Source organism: Dama dama, chromosome 29, assembly GCF_033118175.1.
Source record: "Dama dama isolate Ldn47 chromosome 29, ASM3311817v1, whole genome shotgun sequence".
Lineage (NCBI taxonomy): Eukaryota > Metazoa > Chordata > Mammalia > Artiodactyla > Cervidae > Dama > Dama dama.
Genome location: NC_083709.1, coordinates 60508687 through 60531241, shown reverse-complemented (window position 1 = coordinate 60531241; position 22555 = coordinate 60508687). Strand labels below are relative to the sequence as shown.

General features: G+C 46.3%; 1 protein-coding gene and 1 long non-coding RNA gene across 4 annotated transcripts in view; one reads left to right on the top strand and one right to left on the bottom strand.

The window, feature by feature from the left end:
• The window catches only part of GNA14 (G protein subunit alpha 14), a 183497-nt gene that overhangs the window by 159222 nt on the left and 1720 nt on the right, over nucleotides 1–22555 (top strand). Inside the window, exons 3-6 of the mRNA XM_061132831.1 lie at nucleotides 15574–15728; nucleotides 18196–18324; nucleotides 19525–19654; nucleotides 22029–22182. Coding sequence (XP_060988814.1) covers nucleotides 15574–15728; nucleotides 18196–18324; nucleotides 19525–19654; nucleotides 22029–22182 — 568 coding nt within the window. The remainder of the gene's footprint in view (nucleotides 1–15573; nucleotides 15729–18195; nucleotides 18325–19524; nucleotides 19655–22028; nucleotides 22183–22555) is intronic.
• Nucleotides 9986–18335, bottom strand: LOC133048900 (uncharacterized). 3 transcript variants are annotated; one of them, XR_009691142.1, is made up of 5 exons: nucleotides 18200–18335; nucleotides 16152–16262; nucleotides 14278–14427; nucleotides 11365–14007; nucleotides 9986–10459 (listed from the first exon to the last, which is right to left on the bottom strand). It is a non-coding gene; the product is annotated as an uncharacterized LOC133048900 (long non-coding RNA). The 3 variants fall into 3 exon arrangements; XR_009691141.1 differs by lacking the exon at nucleotides 9986–10459 and having other exon boundaries at nucleotides 11251–14007; XR_009691143.1 differs by lacking the exons at nucleotides 9986–10459; nucleotides 16152–16262 and having other exon boundaries at nucleotides 11251–14007; nucleotides 18200–18327.

The window sequence follows — 22555 nt, the reverse complement described above, 5'->3', positions numbered from 1 at the left end:
GGCTCAGTAGTTGGGGCTTACAGGCTCTGGAGCACAGGATCAGTGGTTGTGGCACATAAGCTTAGTTGCTCCCCAGCTTATGGGATCTTCCCGACTCAGGAATTGAACACACGTCTCCTGCATTGGCAGGCAGATTCTTTACCACTGTGCCACCAGGGAAGCCTCCTAATGAGTTTACGTTAATCAAAGGGAAGATTGCCCTGGGTGGCCTGACCAAATCAGCCTACTGGAAGTCCTAGAGGCAGGGAGATTGTCCTGCTGGCCTTGAAGAAGTGGCTGCTATGCTGTGAGAGGGCCATGTGGCTGAGACCTGAGGCAAGCCCTAGAAGTTGAGAGTGACTTTCAGGGGACAGCCATCAAGAAGACTAGGACCTCACTCCTGTCGTCACAAGGAACTGAATTCTGCCAGCAATTAAAGTGAACTTGGATGGGCATCCTGAGCTCCAGATGACCACACAGCCCAGCAAACACGTTATTTCAGTCTTATGAGACCCTAAGCGGAAAACTCAGTCACCCTATGCCTGGGTCCTGGCCCACAGAAACTGCGAGATAGTAACAGGAGATTGTTTTTAGCTGCTAAGTATGTGGCAGTTTTTCATGCAGCAGTGGGAAACTAATTCAGGTAATATGGCTGAAGACTACATAGCCTTTGGATAGATTCAGAAATAAAGCCTAGAACATCTAGGGTTGTTTCTAAGCTGAATTTAATATATTAATAGAGGGAGATGTCACAAGTTGTGCCATGAAAAAAAGCCTTCTTCTGAAGACCCTAAGTGTTCACATCAGAGAGAAGGCCCTTGTTCTGCTGGTGGGACAGGGTCAGGGTCTTGGGTTGTGAGCAACAGGACCGAGCTAACCTGTGTGTGCCCAAGAGAGTTATGGAAAGCGGTAGTGGAGGTCATGGAATCAAGGAGAAGCCTGAAAAAACAGTCTCAGAATGGGCAGAAACCCAGAAACTCCTGGGCTCTCACTACCAAGAAAATCCTTGATGAGCCTCTTGCTCCCCAAATAAAAGAATTTAATCTGGTCCTGTCCTCTGTGTCCACGGCTACCATATAACTTCTGCTCAAGGTTGACAGTCTGTGCCAAGTGTGAATGGCCTGACCCCTGAATCAGCAGACCTGCCGGGACCCACAGGATAGCTCTCCCCAACCCAGGACCATTGTAGCCAGGAGGAGGTAGATGGTGGATGGTGGACCATCTGAAAGCTGAGGGGATCCACAAAGTAGGCTTGAACTTGTAGATGTGGGGTAGAATCTGAGCTCTTCTCCCTTTCAACTGAGTATTAGAGGAAAGGAGAAGTCATTCTTACAAGAAAAGGTAAGGAATCCGGAGCCTCTAAACTGCGGAGCTGCAGAAGAGTGGGCTGAGTAGGTGGAGAAGGAATTGACGGGTGGAGTCCCTGAGGTGGTAGGGAGCAGCGCGGGGCAACCCTGTCTTGTGCAAACCAAGGTTGTGAACAGTTAGTTGGATGCTCTGGGCGAGGGATGGAGAAGCCGAGCTTTGTGCCTGAGCAGCTGAGTATAGATGTTGAACCATGAAGACATAACCCTTGGAGATTAGCAGAAATTAGACTTTCACAGGCAATGGAATCTGCCGGGGTCTGAGCCAGTAAGACCCTATGAGAAAATGGCTGCTGCTTTAGCTATGTTAGTTTGGCATGTTGTATATCCTCAATCTCTTTGGAAATTTGTAATAGGCAGGCCCATTGAAGAGTCTCTGCTTTGTTTGGGCTTCTTTACTTAATGTTATTCAGTTTTTTGTGGTTCTGTTTGTTGCTGCAGGCTTTTCACTGCGGACGTTCAGTAAGTTGTCACTAAATGCTGCATTTGTGAATGGAGTCATGCTGTGGTTTCAGGGATTTTTTTTCCCCTAGCATGCATATACCCATTCTTATGTTAAATGTTCTCGTGAAACATTCCAGTGATCAAACGTTTAAGAACTGAGTGTGCACAGTTACACAATTCCAGGCACTGTTGCATCCTGTTAATACACATTGTTCCTTGATTTAATATATTCTGTAATATATTCTGTATATTCAGTATTGACTAAATGTAATGATTTTCATGCAGCATTCATTTATTCAGTCCAGCAATATAGGTGTGCCAGCCACTGCTTTGAGCCCTTGGGGTACATCGATGAGAAGAAGAGACCAAGATCCCTGCCCCCTTGGGATTCATGTGATACCCACCCGTGTGCGCATGTGCATGTGTGCACGCACAACACACACTCTAACTTCTCAGAAGTCCTGCAGTTTAAAAAAAAAAAGTGGGTGACTGTTTCAGACCTTGTCCTAAACTTAATTGGACAAACTTTTTTGTGTGTACTCATAACATTTTGTAGAGTCATGGTCTGTATAATACAGCCCTCTGAGAAATCCTTCACAAAGGTATAGCTGGACGGTGTGTACTTCAGAAAAAAAATCCGTAAATATCATTTGTTTCAACATTTAATAAGAGTCAGACAGCAGGGAGATTACCGATAAATCCTCCACCAGGTTCTGGAGTGCAGATCTTCTTTGCTGCTGCTTAAAGTCACATCTGTATGCTTCCATGTCCAGTGAGCAGGTGACTTTGGCCAATACTGAGGTCCCATCTGGAAGCTTCCCTTTCCCTGGTGGCCCAGATGGTAAAGAATTTGCCTGTACTGTGGGAGACCCAGATTTGATCCCTGGGTCAGGAAGATCCCCTGGAGAAGGAATTGACAACCCACTCCAGTATTCTTGCCTGGAGAATCCCAGGGACAGAGGAGCCTGGTGGGTTACAGTCCACGGGGTCGCAAAGAGTCAGACACGACTGAGCAGCTAGGTGATGAGGTCCTGTCTGAGACTGCTGCTTGACCAGATGTCAGCCCCTCACCCACTGGCAGGACAGGGATATTTTCAAGGGATTCTGGATCAAACGGTGTCGTGGTCAGATGTGCCGGTCTTTGTCTCTTCCTGGACTGTGACTGTCAAGTCAGGATCTGTAGATTTACATCCACCTTCTGAGGAACCCAGCGTGACATCTAGCATGTAGTAAGCACAGTCCACTCAGTTGAGCTTAAGGGACCACGTCCAGTCCTTTACACAAATATCTACCACCTCGATGTGCTCAGCTGATTTCTTGGTTGGGAGTTTGGGGCAAGAAATATGGAACTTGGCTAAGCATCTGTATTACTGTGTGATGCTTGAGGATAAGGTACTTTGCATTGACCCCAACAGTTTTCCTTATTCCCCCAGTTAATGCAAAGAATCTCATGTCATTGCTTGGAAGGGTAGCTGAGAGGCTGCGGACCATGTTGGCACAATTGACCTGAGGTGGAATAACCTGAGGTCGGGAGCTCCCAGGATTACTGATGACTGTGTGATCAGGGCGGGAAAATAGTCTGGGCTGATACCATCTTTTGGAGGTACCTGCTTGTGATCTTGTGTTTGGGGGTGGGGTCTGAATCACTCTGAGGGACACAGAAGGGATTTCTAGAATTATGCCTGGGCCTAAGATGGCTTGGAAAGAGAGCGACGCCCAGATACAGCTCTGGCTCCATGTCAGGGGGAGAATTTCATTCCTTCATGTTTGTTCTTCAGCTTAGTCTTGGACATACCTGCCTGGCTGGTGTTACTGAACTAACTGTTGAATCTAGCATTTCCTTCCCTTTGCCTTTGAATAGAAAACCTGTTTTACATGAGTAGGAGGGAGGATCTTTTTTGGAGCTGCCTTAAAGAGATCTTCCCCTCCTCTGATGGCGTCTCTTGAATGTCAGCAGTGCCCCAGGAAGAACATGGGGACTTGTACCCACTCCAAGGCCAGTCTGCTTGTCTTGAATTTCAGGGTCTCTGGAAACGTCTGGTCCAGATCCCAGGCTGGTGGACACAGCATAGACTTAAAGAAAAACAACAACAAAGAATGTAATATGGCACCTTGGGAAACAGGGACAGAATAAAATCTACTTTATTGTCTGCTTAAGGAAGAAGGAAAAAAAGAAATGGGAACATTCTCTAAATGTTGTGAAAAGGAGTCTGTATCAGAAACAATTCCAGGTTTTTCCACTGGGTGGTGTTTTTGTTTAATTTTATTGTATGCTTTCAGTCGCAGGGCAAGTTTGCAATCCAAATTAGTTCTGGGCATTGCCCTTGGAAAATTTTGAAGTCTTGGGGAAATTTACTTAGGTGGAATTATCTTGCTTTCTACACTAATTTAAATATATATATATATCTATATATAGAGATATATAGATATTTTTTTAGAGGATCCTTCTATGTCCTATTTGCCTGTTACCATCATTCCCATAAAGACGAGAAACTTTAGGATAAAGACAAGGTTTTTTTCATAGTTGTAGACTCATACCAAGCATCGGGTCTGGCAAAGAGTGGGTGGTTCCTAGTGATGTGGCCACTGATTGAATGAAGGACGGAGTGGAGGCTGCAGCAGAGTCCTTAGATGCACTTAGGAACTATCCGTCTCTACCAGGGCCGGCAAACATTATCTGTAAAGGGTCAGCGGGTATTTGGTTTTGTGGACCATAAAGACTCTGTTACAACAACGTGACTCTGCCTTCGTAGCTGTGCCATCAGCCCAGCAGTGTGACAGGGTGTGGCTATGTCCTAATAGAACTTCATTTACGAGAAGAGATGGAGAGCTGGACCCGGCCCGTATGGTGCTGACCTTGGTTCATACAAAAGCACACACGGGCACCTTGCAGACCTCGACGGTCTCTGTGACAAAGAGGGAGTCTGTGAGTGGCAGAGACAACGCTATGTGTTGACCACATCTCATGTCACCTTCCACCTGAGCGCAGGAGGACCACTCCCCTAGGCCCCTTTGCAGTTAGACGGTGTCATGTGACGACCTCTAGCCCATGAACTGTATGTCTGCCGTGTTCAGACCTGCCCCGTAAAACGTCTCGCCTACTGCTCCACGATCTCTTCCTCCACCCGCCTGCTGGCTGCAGAGGACCCAGTGTGGGCCTGGGAGTTGGTGAAGCCACGTGATGGAGGAAGCCTGGGTCCCTGCCTGGATAACTGAATGAAACAGAGTCCTTCTCCCACCACCCTTGCTGCATACTGGACTGGGAAGGAGTGTGAAATAAACCTGTGTGTGCTCTCAGTCCACATGCTGAGACTGTGGACCATGAGCCTGCTCCCTCTGATATTACCATATCTGGGCTCAGATACAGATAAAGGAAAGACACTGAAAAATAACTGCTCAGAACTGTTCTCTGCAGGCTTGACAACCTCCTGCCTAGGGAACCTGCAGTGTTTGATGGGAGAGAAGCGGGGTGAAGAAGTTTTGGAAAGTGTGTGTATAGAAACTAGTAATGCTGTTTGATTCTGAGAATCTGGGGCCTAAAGAGAGATCCACTGGGAGGCAGGATGGGAGGATGGCAGTAATGAAATAAGAGGTGAGTGATTTTTAAAAAATCGTGCGTGAGCCACACTAACCCTTGTATCCCGGCTGTGGTCCATGCCTTCAGCTCACTGGTTTGTCTGTGCTGGTTCATGTGGGTTTCTTGGAGCTAGCTCTGGACTTCTCCAGTCTCACATTACTCCTCTCTCTCCACGGATGCATAAACTTTGATAGCCTCCAGAGTAGATCAACACCAAATCTTTAGTGGCCTAGCAAAATCAGTGTTTATTTCTAGGCCACACCCATCTCAATTCCACGGGAGCTGCTGGGGAATGGGCTGCGCTTCACACTGCCTGTCAGGGATCCAGGTCCCTTGTACCGGAGGCTCCCCTCCTCCCAGCCCTCATCGTCCTGTCAGCTGAGAAATGGGAAAAGACAGAGTGAAGGAGGATTGCATGGGAGGCTTGGAAGGTCAGCCTCATGGTGGTGTGCATCACGTCAACCCAAATTCCATCACATAGAACACAAGTTATGTGACTGCAAGGGAGACCGAGAAATAGAGCCCGACCTATGTGTTCAGTAGGAAAAGAAAACGGGATTGGTGGACCCATAGCAGTCTCTTAGTAGGAGAACATTTTGAACTCCAAATAACCAACTCTACAATATTTGGAACCAGCATATTCTGAAATTGAGAACTTGCCAGTGCTTTTTGTGTCTGTAAGCCTTTATTATGCCTTATTTTCTGGAAGGACCACAAATATAATCCAATATCAAAGAGAGACTTAAGATTTCTTACTGCTGGTTATGCTGCTAGAGGAAGCCAGCAAGGTGAGCAAGGCGTTTGTTGTTTTCTCTTCGAGGTGAGTGGTGGAGGGTTGGGGTCTATCTTTTGTTTTAGGAGCCCCCCACCCACCCCATGGCACTGCTTCACTGGCCTCTCTTCCTTTTCAGCTCCTCTGTCTTTCTCTCCAAGTCCTGGTCTTCCCACCATCTGGACCCTGGCTGCAGTCATTCGGCTTTATGTGGGGAGGACCTGGGTGTGTCCAGCATAGAAGCTCCAGTCCCCCCAGCAGATTCTGTAGAGGCAGAAACACAAAAGACACATCTTCCTCTTGCTTTTTTGAACTGTTTCTCATAACCCAATTTTGGTGTGCTTAAAAAACTAAAAACTCTCAACTACAGGAGGGAGAGAGAGGAAGATGATAAGGATAGAACATCCTATCTTGCTACGTAACACGACCATATTATGTGATCACTGGGCACATGCAGTAAAACTGGCCTGAAACAAATGATTTTCTAAGAGGCAGTTTCCTTTGCTCTTTGGAGCATATATATACTTTGGAGGGGTTACTGAATGCTGTTGGTAAATTACACCTTGAATATATTCAGCTACCCTGGGACCTGAGGGAGTTCGGGTGCTTTCCAAAGCATCTCAGGGAAAGGAATGTTACGTGAAAGGTGATAAAGAACTGTCTGCTCCCTGCACATTCATGGTGCCGCCTCTAAAAAGCAGTCGGGAATCCACATTCACGAATACGGGAAGGGCAGACACAGCCCTTCTCCTTATAAGCATCTGGCCACTTCTGGTGGGAAATCTTAGCCCATCCTCTCACTCATCCCCAGTTGAAATATCTTCTTTGATCTCTTAGCATCTGTGTGTGGATCTGATGTATTAATAGTTCTTCCAAAAGGCATCGGTGTAATTCTGGGATCCTCGAGGGCAGGGCCATGGTCTTCATGTCCCCAGAAACCAGCCCGGGTCTTGCGTGGAGCAGGCGTCTGCTGCTGGGCCCTGAATGATGGTAGAGTCTGGCTGCCAGCGTCTCACTGAGTTCGGGACGTTTCGGTCACTGCAGCTGAGGCCTAAGTTGTTACCATCACCCAGACCTAAGACTATAGGGAATTTTTGCCCCTAGAGAGAATTGAATGGGCCAGAATAGAGGATTCCTGGTTTGGTCAGGAAGTCAGAAGGCAATGAGGAATAATGGATTCGTGTAGGGATTGCACTGTATGTAGCTGTTATGTACATTATGTTATGTATGTTATGTTATGTAGCTGTATGTTAGAGCTGTGAAGGTGTTGGAAGGCTCTTGCCTCTGCGTGTCTGGTATCTGGTCAGCAGGGCTGGTCGTCAGGAAGAAAAACTGGATATGGAAGAGGCAGAGCAAGGATGAACACCAAAGGCAGTTTGTCCCCACGGGGATAAACTGGAAGCTGCGCCTGCCTCTCACATCTCTGTGGTGACGGTCTGGGGGACCTGCAGCAGAAATTGGCATCCTTTGCTGGGAACCCGCATGTCTGTCTGCCCCAGGAGGTGGACAGGCTGAAGGAGAAGGTCCAAGTAGGGTGCTGAGGGCCCAGCTGTGCCTTTCTCCAAAAGTCAAGTGGACCAGAAGACTACCACAGTATGTGTACGTGTGTGTGTGTGCGTGCGCGCGCGCGCGTGCACGCATGTGTGTGTGTAGGGGGTGCGTGCCCGTTAAACTGGAGCTCTGACCTTCAGAACATGACCACTGGCTTCTGCCACCTCCCCTTCAGATTGCTCTTACAGCCCATTCAAACCCAGAATCATACAGGGAAGGAGTGCTGGGAAGTGTCATGGCAGCTTCGCCAGGTTGACACAGGATAGGGCCAAAGCTTCGATGTCTTAGCTGCATTATTTAGCACTCACTGTAGCTTTGGATGTTTGTGCCAGAGTAATTTATGGCAGGACTCTTTGAAAAGAGCCTTTTAAGTTAAACCCACTGAAGTTTAGACTGACACGAAGAGATAAAGTCACTTGCTTGGCCTTTCATGCCAACACTTTGTAGCTAGTGAATTCTGTTATTTATTTTTGTTGGAGAAAAGATAAGGAGAAAGAGGGCAAAGGTTGGAGTAGAAATAGTTTCTTTTAATCTTGAATTGGGTTAAAAAAAACTTACTTCCCATTCTGAGTGTGGTGGAAGACTGCCTTTCTACAGAAGAATCTAGGCAGCTTTAGCCCCGTGGTTAAATATTCAGATGCCTGCGCCTTGAGTGGGGGTGCACAGCAATGGCTATTGCAAAAGTGCATTCCTCTTGAAGCTGAGTTGTTCAAGAAACTGGAATTGGAAACTGATCAAAGGAAGCTAGAAAACCAATTTTTAAAATGTGTAGTCTCAAACAAATGTCCATTTTGGTAAATATTCTAGGTGTGCTTGAGAAAAGTCTATCTTCTATAGTTATTTTAAATATAGAGCTCTACATATGTCCATGGAGCTTCCCAGGTGGCTCAATGGTAAAGAACCCATCTGCCAATGCTGGAGATGCAGGAAATGCAGGTTTGATCCCTGGGTGGGGAAGATCCCCTGGAGGAGGGCATAGCAAATCACTTCAGTATTCTTGCCTGGAGAATTACATGGACAGAGGAGCCTGGCGGGCTACAGTCCGTGGGGCCGTGGAGAATCAGACACAACTTGGTGACTAAGCAGCATGTGTCCATAAAGTCAAATTGCTGGTCATGACATTTTAACTGTATATATCTTTACTGAATTTTTGTTTATTCTATCAGTTCCTGAGAGATGTGTGTTTCAATTTCCTGTAAGATGAAAATTTGTCTGTTTCACCATTTAGATCTAAGATATTTTGTTCCTATATATTTTAAACCTATATTATTAGTTGCATAGAACTTTAGTACCTTTATATCTAAATCTTTTCATCATTTGAAATATCTCTATCTCCAGTTATACTTTAAAAGTCTTCCCCCCACCCCCAGCTTTACTGAGGTATAATTGACAAGTAGACCTTAAAGTCCATTTTTATGATAATAGATTCCTCCTTCCTGTGGGTTAGAAGAATGTATCTTTGCATCTTTTTTACTTGTTGCCTCTTTTTGAAGTTGTCTTATCTTCTTATGCTTGATTATTTTTGTGAGTGTGCTGGACATTCATGAGAAAATAATTTGAGGGTGAGGAAGATGTTCTCTTCAAAAAGAAATCTGCTTTTCTTCTGTCAGGTGTCTGAAGACGCTCAGCTTCTGAGATCGTGGTGATTCCAAGCTGAGTTCAAACTCCCTAAGAGCTACCCCTTGGATCCCAACCCAGAGCCAGAGGGCTTCTAAGGGCCTTTTGCTCTTGCTAAACCCTTGGATCCCAGCCACCCTAATCCTGTGATGTTGAAAAGGGAGCTGCTCAATCTCACAACTGCTCCTTCAAGAGCAAGCTGAGCCCCAGGGAGGAAGGTTTTCTAAATGCTGTATCAACTCCTTGGATGCCCTTCTTCCCTACATTCTGGCCCAGCAGTTACTTCAATTCATTAGTTTCCTGGTATTTTCAAGCATACTTTTGAAAATATTTTGTGTACCATTTCTAGCTGTCCTAAGTGGAAGAGTTGATCCGTATTTCCCAGTCTTCATTTGTCAGAGCAGAAGTTGTTTGTTTTTTTCTAGAAAAAAAAAAAAAATTCCTTTCTCTAGCATAATTCACCAGCATTTTCTTTAGTATGCAATTTTTGAAATGCTTTCAGAGCTGATCATTATGGAACACTGAAATTTTTATTTCATAATTTTTGTTTAATAGAACATGTAGTATATAGTTCTAGATCTTGATGTGAAATGTTAAAACAAGCGGGGGGGGGGGGTGGTGATTTTGTCAGTCAGAAATACTATGTTACAGGGAACTTTCATTTTTAATTGTATATTTTAATCTGTTTTTAGAAAACTTTTGAGGTTCATAGGCACTACAAATGACAGTAGGCTCTTGAAATATCATGCAATTAGGCTTTTATTATTTAGACTTGTATTAATGAATACAGATTTCAGTGAAAACACTTAAGGACTTAAGGACCTGATGAAAGAACAGGAACTCCAGTGTCCTGACGAAGGAGGGGGAAATCTTCCCTGGTGAGTGAGCAGGCTCGGGGGCCCGCAGTACCGGGGCTCTCCCTGCGAGGACCTGGTGGAGAATGGGGCTGCCCACTGGGCCCTGGATTCCAGCCGGAGGGGCCTGCTGGGCTCGACAGGGACTGTCACCCGGGCAGCCAGCCATCCTTGTGTGAAGTCAGCAAGGCACCGCATCATGAGCGGCTCCTTCCACTGCCATCCTGGGAGTTTCCGAGTGAAACGCACATGTAGGACATGTTTTCAGTGTTCTTTCCTCAGAGCAATGAAAGTGGTGGTTCTGAGAAAGGAAAAGAGGAAAAGCCAGGTATGAACTCAGTGTTTGAGAAACTGGTCATGTTTCTGTATCTGCTGAATGTGCTCCAATAATATTTACTCTTTTGTGATTTTTTCTTTTCAAAGAAATGTATGAGTTAGGCAATTTCAAATCAATGTGTTCCCCTAGCCTAGGGCTTTTCCATGAACTTCAGACCCACCTTATTTATCTGCTTCCTAGTTTCTTCACTTAGATACCAGCCACCTCAGACTCAGCCTGTCTCCCACCCAAAACCTGACATTTCCCTAAATCTGACCCTCTGAGAACATTTCTTCCCTCTTTCCAGAAAGCCCAACTACATGACACACAGCCTTCCCCCTTATATAAGGGCGCCCTGATCAGGATGGTGTGCGCTGCAGATGTGGTTTGAACAGGAACGTAAAAATGCTCACCCTGTGTGTATAACACTATTTAGCCAAGTCAGAGGGAAACCTGCCCAAAACTTCACTTGAAAAAAATTTTTTTAATTAATTATTTTCATTGGAGGCAAATTACTTTACAATATTGTAGTGGTTTTGCCATACATTGACATGAATCAGCCCTGGGTGTACATGTGTTCCCCATCCTGAACTCCCCTCCCACCTCCCTCCCCATCCCATCCCTCTGGGTCATCCCAGTACACCAGCCCTGAGCACCTGTCTCATGCATCGAACCTGGACTGGTGATCTGTTTCACATATGATAATATACATGTTTCAATGCTGTTCTCTTAAATCATCCCACCCTCACCTTCCCCCACAGAGTCCAAAAGTCTATTCTTTACATCTGTGTCTCCTTAGCTGTCTTGCCTATAGGGTCATCGTTACCATCTTTCTAAATTCCATATATATGCGTTAGTATACTGTATTGGTGTTTTTCTTTCTGACTTACTTCACTCTGTATAAGAGGCTCCAGTTTCATCCACCTCATTAGAACTGATTCAAATGCATTCTTTTTAATAGCCAAGTAATATTCCATTGTGTATATGTACCACAGCTTTCTTATCCATTCATCTGCCCACGGACATCTAGGTTGCTTCCATGTCCCAGCTATTGTAAACAGTGCTGCGATGAACACTGGGGTATACGTGTCTCTTTCAACTCTGGTTTCCTTGGTGTGTATGCCCAGCAGTGGGATTGCTGGGTTCTATGGCAGTTCTATTTCCAGTTTTTTAGGAATCTCCACACTGTTCTCCATAGTGGCTGTACTAGTTTGCACTCCCACCAACAGTGTAAGAGGGTTCCTTTTTCTCTGCACCCTCTCCAGCATTTATTGTTTGTAGACTTTTGGATAGCAGCCATTCTGACCGGCATGAGATGGTACCTCATTGTGGTTTTGATTTGCATTTCTCTGGTAATGAGTGATGCTGAGCATCTTTTCATGTGTTTGTTAGCCATCTGTATGCCTTCTTTGGAGAAATGTCTGTTTAGTTCTGTGGCCCATTTTTTGATTGGGTCATTTATTTTTCTGGAATTGAGCTGCAGGGGTTGCTTGTATATTTTTGAGATTAATCCTTTGTCTGTTGCTTCGTTTGCTATTATTTTCTCCCAATCTGAGGGCTGTCTTTTCACCTTGCTTATAGTTTCCTTTGCTGTGCAAAAGCTTTTAAGTTTAATTAGGTCCCATTTGTTTATTTTTGCTTTTATTTCCATTACTTTGGGAGGTGGGTCATAGAGGATCCTGCTGTGATTTATGTCAGAGAGTGTTTTGCCTATGTTCTCCTCTAGGAGTTTTATAGTTTCTGGTCTTACATTTAGATCTTTAATCCATTTTGAGTTTATTTTTGTGTATAGTGTTAGAAAGTGTTCTAGTTTCATTCTTTTACAAGTGGTTGACCAGTTTTCCCAGCACCACTTGTTAAAGAGATTGTCTTTTCTCCATTGTATATTCTTGCCTCCTTTGTCAAAGATAAGGTGTCCGTAAGGGCGTGGATTTATCTCTGGGCTTTCTAGTTTGTTCCATTGATCTGTGTTTCTGTCTTTGTGCCACCAAAACTTGACTTTTTTAAAAACACACATTATTAATGTGCAAAAGTCATTCATCTGATATCCTAATAGAATTTATTTAAAAACCAGGGCACCCTTTTTCTCACTCCTCTCTGCCCTGTATAATATTTGCCCTTGGGACATTCTCTGGGGCTCGGCTCCCAGTCCACCAGCCACCTTCATGATGACTCGTGACTAAAGAACACACCCTTTTTTGGCTGCACCATGCAGCTTGCAGGATCTTAGTGCCCCCACCCTGCCCCCCAACCAGGGACTGAGCCTGGGCCCTGGCGGCGGGGGTGCAGAGTCCTAACCGCTGGACCACTAGGGGACTCTCCCCTTGTCAGGCCATTCTTGATCAGAGTGACACAAACAACTCCTTTGACTACAGTCTTTCCAGGTAAATGGAAACTAAAGAGACAGCTGACTAAATGCAATACATGAGTCTAGATCGGGCCAATGAAGGACATTTATGGGACAACTGCCAAACTTTGGATAAGGTCTGAGGATTAGACTACAATATTGTATCACTGTTAATTTCCTGATATTGATCATTATATATGATTATACAATGTGATTACGTATGTTTGGTTTTAGGAAACTGCACTGAAGTCTTTAGAGATAAAAAGGCACTGAGGCTGCAGTTTTCTTTCAGATAGTTCCAGGAAAAAGCATATGTATGAGTTACATGTGCATGTGTGGGTATATGTGTGAACACATGTGGAAGGAGTGAGGATGAATGATGAGGTGTGAATGTTTGGGCAATCTTGAAAGGCAGAGAAGAACTTGTTCTACCATGTTTCCCACCTTTTTCCAAGTCTTAAATAGGAATTAAAAAAAAAAAATGATCCAGACAGGTAGAGCTAACCAGGAGAAGACAAAGATGGACAGGAAAACCTCTGAATCCTGGGTCCTGGGTGGCTACGTCTGGTTAGTTCTAAAGTCCCAATTGTTAGGTTTCTAAGGAGCCTCTATTCTCTTCTTTTAAGCAAGATGTCCCCCAAATCTCCTCCCTTGGCTGAACAAACAATATGTCTTTCTCACCAGGCTGAATTCCCTTGGCTACCTGAAATCCCAGGTCAATGTCTTTTCCTTAAATTCCTCCCGTCCCAGAGCTTATGTAGAAGGCTGCATTCCTCTGTGATAATTTACTGGGAGCCACTTTTTATCTACTCGAAGAGCCAAACACTGGCGTGGGCAAATGGGGTATCCTGGGAAGCTCCACCATCGCATTATCCAGTGGAGACCATCTGCTCCTGTGTGGGACGTGGGCGAGTGGCAAGTGGGGGGAAGGAGTGGGAGAGGCCCTTCTGCTGCGCAGAGACTGTCTGTGGTCTTCATTCATCGTTTCTGCACACAGACACTGTCTGTGGTCTTCATTCATCGTTTCTGCACACAGACACTGTCTGTGGTCTTCATTCATCGTTTCTGCACACAGACACTGTCTGTGGTCTCATTCATCGCTCTCTCTGGTTGAGAACAGGGCACGTGACACAAATGTGCCAGCAGGCAGAACTAGAACTCCTGGTTTAGGGGCTGTCACTGGGTTCTGTTTTGGCAGACAAGAAATATTTATTAGGCATGTATTGCAATAATGCGGCTAGTTCTGCTTACATTTGGGTGATACTTTATAAATTAGGTTCCCATGAAAATCACTGGCTCCTCTTACAAATGACGATGCTGAGGCAGGGAACCTACTGGGTTCCTTAAATCCCACTGAACTACTTAGAGGTCAGGGTCTTGATTTTCAGTCCAGGTTCTTTCTGCTCACCCATCCTGCACAGACCTTGTCTGAGACTCTACAAAGGGGATCCTTTACCTGCCTGAGGATACCACAGTCTGGGAGAAGATTATATTCACTCTTGATGGATGGAGGGCAAAGCCATCTTGATTTAATCATGGTTCTGGGTTTTTCCGAGTCAAGTGAATCTGTAAGTTCTTCCTTTCCTCTAGCCTTCTGTTGGGCTTCCTGATAAAAAATGCAAGAAAAGAGTGACTTTTCAAGGGGTGTAGTATATACTTAAAGAGACCACAGCTGCCAAAGGATGTTTTGCTGACTCCCAGCTGCCAGTGAATTGCCTGCTCTGCATGATGTAATTGCCTTGAAATCTAGTGGGCTCCTGTCTCCCACAGCAGGACAACATGCAGCCAAGGATGGGATGCTGAGTCTCTCAGGCCAAAGCAGGGATGTGCTGTGGATGCAGGTCAATCTTATCACTTTAATTGACTAAGGTCTGGAAAAATTTCTGGCCTCTTGCTTGCTTTCTGTTGATCAGATGATATGATACATGCAGAGCCCTGGGTACACAGTGAGTGTAATGAGTGATAACTGCTGTAGTAACAGTAATTACAGCAATAATGATATTAACACTTCCTGTAATAATAAAGTAGTAGTCTTAGAGCAGCCAGTGGCATGGGGTCAGGGGTACAGTAAGTGTGGTCCACCCAGTAGGAAAGAGTTTTGTTAGTGATGCATGGTAATAAAAAGCATGAGAACTCTCTGTACTTTCCTCTCAGTTTTGCTGTGAACTTAAAACTACTCTAAAAAATAAGGTCAATTAAAACATATTTAAAAAATACAGGAAAGAGAAAGCAGACTCTTGATTAATGGCTGGGATGTGACCTTTGAATTCTCTGAAGATGACGACACTGCCTTCTTTCCTGCACTGGGGTGGACCCGCTTACCCTGCCCTTGGTATGCCACTAACAATACTGTTGTTTTTAAATTGTTCTATGGGCTGCGCAAGTATTCAAACGAGTTGCATGCTAATGAGGAAGTAATGTTGGTTAGTACAATGATGATCAATCATTTCAGCATTACTCCACGCACAGCTGGGTACTGAATGCTGGTGACACTGACCCCCAGGTACTGCTGGGACCAAAGGCTGCAGGTCTGGGGCTCTCTCCACTGAGCTAAGCAGCCACATCATCTCCACCCAGTGGCTGCAACTGAGTGACTTGGTTGTGAGGAGCTCTTCTGGAGGGCACCCACCACACCCCGCATCTAGGGGACATCTTCCCTGATCCACAGACAAGGGCAAGTCTTGTCCCTACGTCACCAACATGAGGGCTTCCTTGCCTTTGCCAAATGAAAGGTTCTTTCCCCTCTGAGCAGGAAAATGCCCAGCTGATCAGAGGAGTGGAAGTAGACAAGGTGTCCACGCTCACCGGGGACCAGGTGGAGGCCATCAAGCAGCTGTGGCGGGATCCTGGAATCCAGGAGTGCTACGATCGGAGGCGGGAGTACCAGCTGTCAGACTCTGCCAAATAGTGAGTACAGAGCCCCGGGCTGTGGCCACACTTCAAAGGAGCTTCTTACCAGGGAGAAATGAGCTACCTGCTAAAATGCAGGCACTCAGCGGCAACACAGCCTCCCTCTCCTTTTTGATGCCTCACTTCCCACCTCCTAAATTGAGTCCCCCAGAAAGCTCTCCTTGCCCATACCGACCTTTCCTCTTCTAGTTTTAAGCCTCTGTCCTTTTCACTGAGAGGCTAAGTCAATTGTGGGCTTTCCTTGGTAAGACAGATCTCACTTAGGGTGCTGAAGTTAGATGATTTAAACCAGGACTACACCTGCTTCTGGTTTCTCCATCCCCCCCTCTCCATATCCCTCTGCCTTCTGTTTTCCTGACCAGCAAAGAGCAGGTCTAATTGCCCTAAAATCAAGAGTTCAGACCCAACAGTACAGTACACCTGTCCGTGGCTGATCTGGTGCTGCCCTCAAGTGGACAAGATGGTCACGGAAGAGAGCTCAGTTTGGGAGCTCTTTGTTCATTAACTCCTTGTGAAGCAGGAATCAGCAATCTATTAGGGTAAAAAGAAATAAATAGTTCTGCATGCAAACTATCCCACAGAGATCACAGAATTTGATTTTAACAATCCCCCAAGACAATGCCTCTGCCCAGATCACTAGGCAAATAGCTGGATCATGGTCCTTCTTTGAAGGGGTGAGGATTCCTGCTTTTGCAGCTCAGCTCATTCCCTCTTGCTCTGGGTTATTTCCACCCTCTGAGGGCCCTGGAATTCTTTCCCTAGACCCATCCCCTTCCCTTTAGGTGCTGCCATCACCCTCCAAAGTGGTGTGGGTAATCCACCCATCCTGACAAGCCAGGGGGCAGGAAAGGAAACCAGAATCTTGCCTCCTTAATTTCCCTGGCCTTCCTCTGGTGTTTGTCCCAGGCTGCGTGCTGAATGACATGAATCGAGGTTAGTACAACACAGCAGCAAAGCAGGAACAGGAACGAAAAGAAACCCCAGTAAGTCGTTAGATCAGCACAAAGACAGGAGGGCAGACAGCCTCTGACAGCTGGGAGCCAGGGCATCCCTGAGTCCTCCTGGTCCAGCCTGTGTCACTGGCTTCTGGGAAGGCCCTGGGGAATGGCTAGGGCTCTTGATATACATCAGCTTGAAAAAGACCCACTAGGCCTGCTGTAGAATTCAGTCGGGCCTGACAACTGGGGCAAGTGCACTGAGAAGAGTGTGGAGAGTGACTAGAGGGGCGGACAGGGCTGTGCAGAGAAAAGGGGACTCATAAACCGGGAACAAGCGAGACCCGAGGCTTCCGTGGTCCGGTCAGTGGTGATCATCTGTCTGCTGCCACCGTCTGCCTCTTTGGAGAGGTTTTCACTTCACAAAAATGTGATGCGTGTCTGCTCTGTGCCAGGCACTGAGGAAAGGGTTACAGGGACAATTGGTACTTTCTGCCCTGAAGGCATACACACTCTGGTGGGATGACACAGAGATTCGCTCAGTCGTGTCTGACTCTTTGCGACCTCCACAGACGGTAGCCCAGCAGGCTCCTCTGTCATGGATTTTCCAGGCAAGAATACTGGAGTAGGTTGCCATTCCCTTCTCCAGGGGATCTTCCCGACCCAGGGATTGAACCTGGGTCTCCCGCATTGCAGGCGGATTGTTTACCATCTGAGCCACCAAGGAAGCCTGACAGGCATAAATTAAAGCACCAGAAGTCCATGGCGATAAGCCCAGGGGCTGTGTATGGGGGTGTGCCCTGGTGGTTCACCTGTTCAGCCCCGGCACACCTAGGGGAGCTCTGCCTGTGGGGGGCCACCTCCGTGTGCAGGGGGCTCCAAGTCATCAGCACTGCCACTGGCCAGGGCCTCAGTTATTTACTCAAAAGTGCCTTTTTCAAAGGCCTTAACATTAAAAAAGAAGTGTCTTCTTGTTTTAACACAGAAAAAGAGACTTGTTTTAAGCCTGGGCTGTAATATATGGCCCCAAATAATCCAAGCCAAGTTTTGGGTTATTTGAGGAGATGTGCAATTTCCCAATGTAACAAGGAACTTTTTGAGAGGACTTCCCATTGGCCTGATTTATGCTTTTATATTTTCCTTAACTCTAATTCACTGAGCAAAGTAAAGGGTCCAAGCACAGCATCTACATTCTACAGTGTTCTTGGAGGAGGGCCTGTGAGAGGAGAACAGATGAAATGTCAGAGAGCCAGGCGCCGTCTGTGGCCCCTGTGGCCTGGCTGGCTCCCTCCCCAGCAGAGCGACGGAGTTGGGAGCCAGGAGGAGAGACAGAGCCACAGACATGAGTCTCAGCAGGATCACCAAAGCCTCTGATCCACACTCTCTCCACAGTTTTAGGAGGGCTGGAGGGCTGCTTCTCAGGAAAGTCACTGATGAATCCATGAACCTGAGTGGGGGTGGCTGGGAGTTGGGGTGACTTTCTGGGTGGGGCACTTCCCCCTTCTCAGCATCTTGGTCTCTAACATCAGTTACCTGACGGACATTGACCGGATCGCCATGCCATCGTTCGTGCCAACACAGCAGGATGTGCTTCGTGTCCGAGTGCCCACCACTGGCATTATTGAGTATCCGTTTGACCTGGAAAACATCATCTTTCGGTAAGTCTGTCTCCTTGACATGGTCCATTAAGAATCTGTCTCTCCAGGCTTGGAAGTCCCCAAATGGGTTCTTCAATGTGTTATTGCTAAAAGGGCTTATATCTCTTAAGGCAATAATGGCCTTTGCCATCACAGGGTATTAGGATTGTGGTTGGTCTCAAGTTGTACAGTGGATACAAACACACCTTTCTATTCCCCTTAAAGAAGAAGAGATCCCCTACTGATGTCTGGAACGCTTCTCGTGTGTAACACACACACACACAGATGTGTATTTCTGTAACCCACAGATTGGCAATACTGGGGTCTTTTCCCTGAAGTTGAATATTTCTCTTCCTTTCTACTCTCAGCTCCAAGATTTATCATTGCAAATTTCCAAGCACTTTTATATCCGTTCGTTCCCGTGTTCCCCCTAATACTTGTTACACATGGTTGTCTGGAGACAGCACAAGTGCGGTCCAGCCCCCCGATACTCGGCATCTCTGTGAGCACATGCCCTGTGTGCCCACGAATTTATTTGAACCTTTTCAGAATCAATCTCTGCTTAACCCTTCCAAAACCTCCCTCTAGACGGGCCCAGCACAGCATGCCTTAAGTGTATCCTTTGTTACCTGAGAGAGGTCTCCGGACTCATTTCTGTAAACTGCCTGAGCCCTGGAACACTCGAGCTTGTGACTGACCCTTGGGTTATGACACCCTGAAGTTGCCCAAAGACACAGGCGAAGGCTTTGGGTCTCCACATCAGACAGAGGGCACTTACAGGTTTTCTAGGAAAGGGGGAGCATCCAGCTAATGACAAAGAATCTCTGGATTAGCTGGAGGGGCCAGGAAACAAGAGGTGGCGAGTAGTCAGAAGCCTGCCTGCCCTTTTGTGTCTGGTATCCCGGCACTCTGGGATGGTTTGGGCACCACCCAAGTGATGCCTGAACTTCTGCCTGGACTATTGCAGCAGCTCCCTAACCAGTATCCTCAAGCAAGCTCCATCTGAGTGACCTCTGCATGCATCTTCAGTAACTTCACTTACATTCTGTTGCCTCCTTTGCTAGGAAACATCGTATGGTTCCTCATTGCCTAAAGCAGCGGTGCTCAAGCATTTTAATCTGAGGATCCCTTTTTATTCTTAACAATTATTGAGGACCCTAAAGAGTGCTGATTTCCATGTGCTTTCCCCCCAGAGAGTCCTATGTTTATTCTATTAAACAGGATGGTGGATGTTGGTGGCCAGCGATCTGAAAGACGGAAATGGATTCACTGCTTTGAGAGTGTCACCTCCATTATTTTTTTGGTTGCTCTGAGTGAATATGACCAGGTCCTGGCTGAGTGTGACAATGAGGTATGCTGGGTGGGGAAGTCTGGTTAGCTGTGGAAACAGAAACCTATTTCTGCAGTTTGCAAAAAGCCAGCCCACTCTGGCATTAGGCCCTATCCCTTAGGTTAAGTTGCCTCACTTCTGGAAGTATAGCCTGTGGGCTGGCAGCCCTGGCATCACCTGGGTGCTTGTTAGGAATGCACACCTTCCGAATCACCCCAGGCCAAATAAAGCAGGATCCTTAAGAAGATCCCAGGTAATCTGAGAATCACTGACCTAGAATCCTGACTCTCACACTTAGATGGACACTGAAATTCCCAGGGGACCTTAAAGAACAACTGTGTATGGCCTGACCTTGGACATCTAGTCTTCATGAAGGGCAGAGCCACTCAGAAACATGGGTCTCGGCCTTGGCTGCATAGTGGGAGGGTTTTTTTTTTTTCCTCCTTTAAAAACATTTTTAGGACCCTATTGTTGAGATTCTTATTTCCTGGTTTAGAGTTGGGGGTTACCTTCACTAAGTCCCCTGGGGATGCACATATACAACCAAAGTTGAACAACACTATTTCTAATAGACTTACCTAAGGACAGGCTTTCCAACCTCCATGGTGCTCTCAAATTAGGTCCTGAGCTAAGCTGGCCAGGGAAGTGGTACCAGATGCTTGGAGCTGTCCGGGGGCAGCTGCCACTGATCCACCCCAGTCAGGCATTTGGTGCCCTCTGCAGAGCCGCCATGGCACTGGCTGGTTAAATTCCATTAACTGGATCTGCCAGGAAAGTGAAGAGAACCATCCCGCCCCTTCTTTGTGAGGTTAGGGATATTTTCTGTGTGATAATCACCGTCTTTTCCCCTACCTTTTGCACCAGACCTCTTGACCTTTTAGAGATACCTCTTGCCTGCAGGGAATAAAAGGAAATCAATAAAGAATTCTGTCCAGGATTAGGCAATAATTATGAACAAATTCTATCTTGTATTTTTTGAAAGCAGACTTTTCTCTGAGGAGCACAGTTACATTAGCTAATTAGTGGCAGATTAGCCCATTTGCTAGTGTCATTGTGCAAAGAAGAATAGAAATCTTGGCTGCCACCCAGCTCTCCCAGTGGAGAGAGGTTTGTTTTTTTTTTTTTAAAGCAAAGGCATTGAGTTATCAATATGAAAAATTAGCTCCAAATTTGTCTCAGGAATTACTTAGAACGTTTCTCAGGGAAGATTTCGTTTCTCAGGTGCGCCAGGGATGAGTACCTTAGATATACTTAGAAATTAGTTTCTCCTCTCTGAAAAATCCTAGGTATCTGGGGGAAAATGAAGTGGTTGCCACTCCAGACTTTTCTATCCTGGCTGGAGATATGTCTTACCTCCACTCACTATGGTGTATAGGAATGGTTTTTTTCATATGTTGTAGTTCCTTGGAGCTCATTACTGATAACATCATAATTAATGCTAAAGAAGCTTTAAAAACAAGTGAGACCTTACCTTTTTGGGGACAGAGTCCGGAACTGATCCCCAAAAATTACTGAGTGGGAGAATGGGCCCAGGCATTGGGAGTCACAGGAGCAGAAATTTAGGTGTCCCTCTGTAGCAGGAGGGCCATGTTTCCCAGTCTAAACGAAAGAAGGAAGGAAAGTGTTTCTTTCTTCTTAGAAATACTTGGGAGAGGGTGGAATGCTAGATTATTGTCACCAGAGAAGATTTATACATGCCCTATCTACTTTCATTTAATATTTTCTTGCCAGTGTCTAATGTTCAGAAATTATTACTGTCTGCATAGCTTTCACTGGATTGTGCTACTGTACAGTCCAGGGAAAGCATCTGCATCTTTGTGAACAGTATGCTCGCCCATAAATGGGGACCCGTTCCCTGGGAGAGCGTCGGCTGTTACCTGCCTATCAGACATGGTGCAGGGCAGGTGCTCGGTAGCATTAGCTCTCTCCTCCATCAGCGTCTCTGAGGCCGGTAGCCCTCCCAGAAGAGCCTGCCTTCCTCTCACTGTCACTGGACTCCTGAGGCCCAGTCTGGAAGCCCACACCCAGTGAAAGAGCATCTCAGCCCCCACCTGGTAATCCCAGTAGTTACACACAGAAAACGTGTGTCAATTCTGGGTTTCAACCTTCCTTTTCCAAGTTACACAAAAGCCTTTCTTATATCCTTATGTGTTTGGGGCCAGAGAAGAATTTGCGTGAGAGGAGTTCCAGAAGAGGGTGATTAATGGGAGGGTGAGGATGAGGGAAATTGAAGCAGGAACCACCTGTCACTCCCTCCCCAGCCTGAGCAAGGCCAGCGACCTGGAGACGACAGCTGGGTGAGAGGACAAGTGGATGGAAGCGGTGATTCGGCATGCTGTTCCCAAAGCACTGTTTTTCTTCCTAGTTTATCCTAAAGCTCTTGTTTTTCATTTAGAACCGCATGGAAGAGAGTAAAGCCTTATTTAAAACTATCATCACCTACCCCTGGTTTCTGAACTCATCAGTGATTCTGTTCTTAAACAAGAAGGATCTTTTGGAAGAGAAAATCATGTACTCTCATCTAATTAGCTATTTTCCAGAATACACTGGTAAGTAAGTGTCCATCCTGTGGCCCTGACCTCCCTGGCACCAGTTCAGAGCTCTCAGCATAGCTTATCTGGGCCTCCTTGATCTGCCTCTAACGGACTTTCTTATCATCCCTCACTTCTGAATGGAAGCTCCAGTCAAATCAGCGTGTTTTCACCTCAGCACCTCTGCACACACCTCTCCTCTTGCCTGGGATGTGCTGCCAACTCCCTTGCTAATTCTGCTTTGTTCTCTGAGACCCAAATCAGGCACCTCCTCCTTTGGGAAGGCCTTCTGATCCTCACCCCACCTCCTTCCACAGTAGGTGCGCCCCCGCAGGCTCCCCTGGGGGCCTGGGCTTGAGTTGCCCTCTCTGCCTTCAGCTGTCTTGTCCCA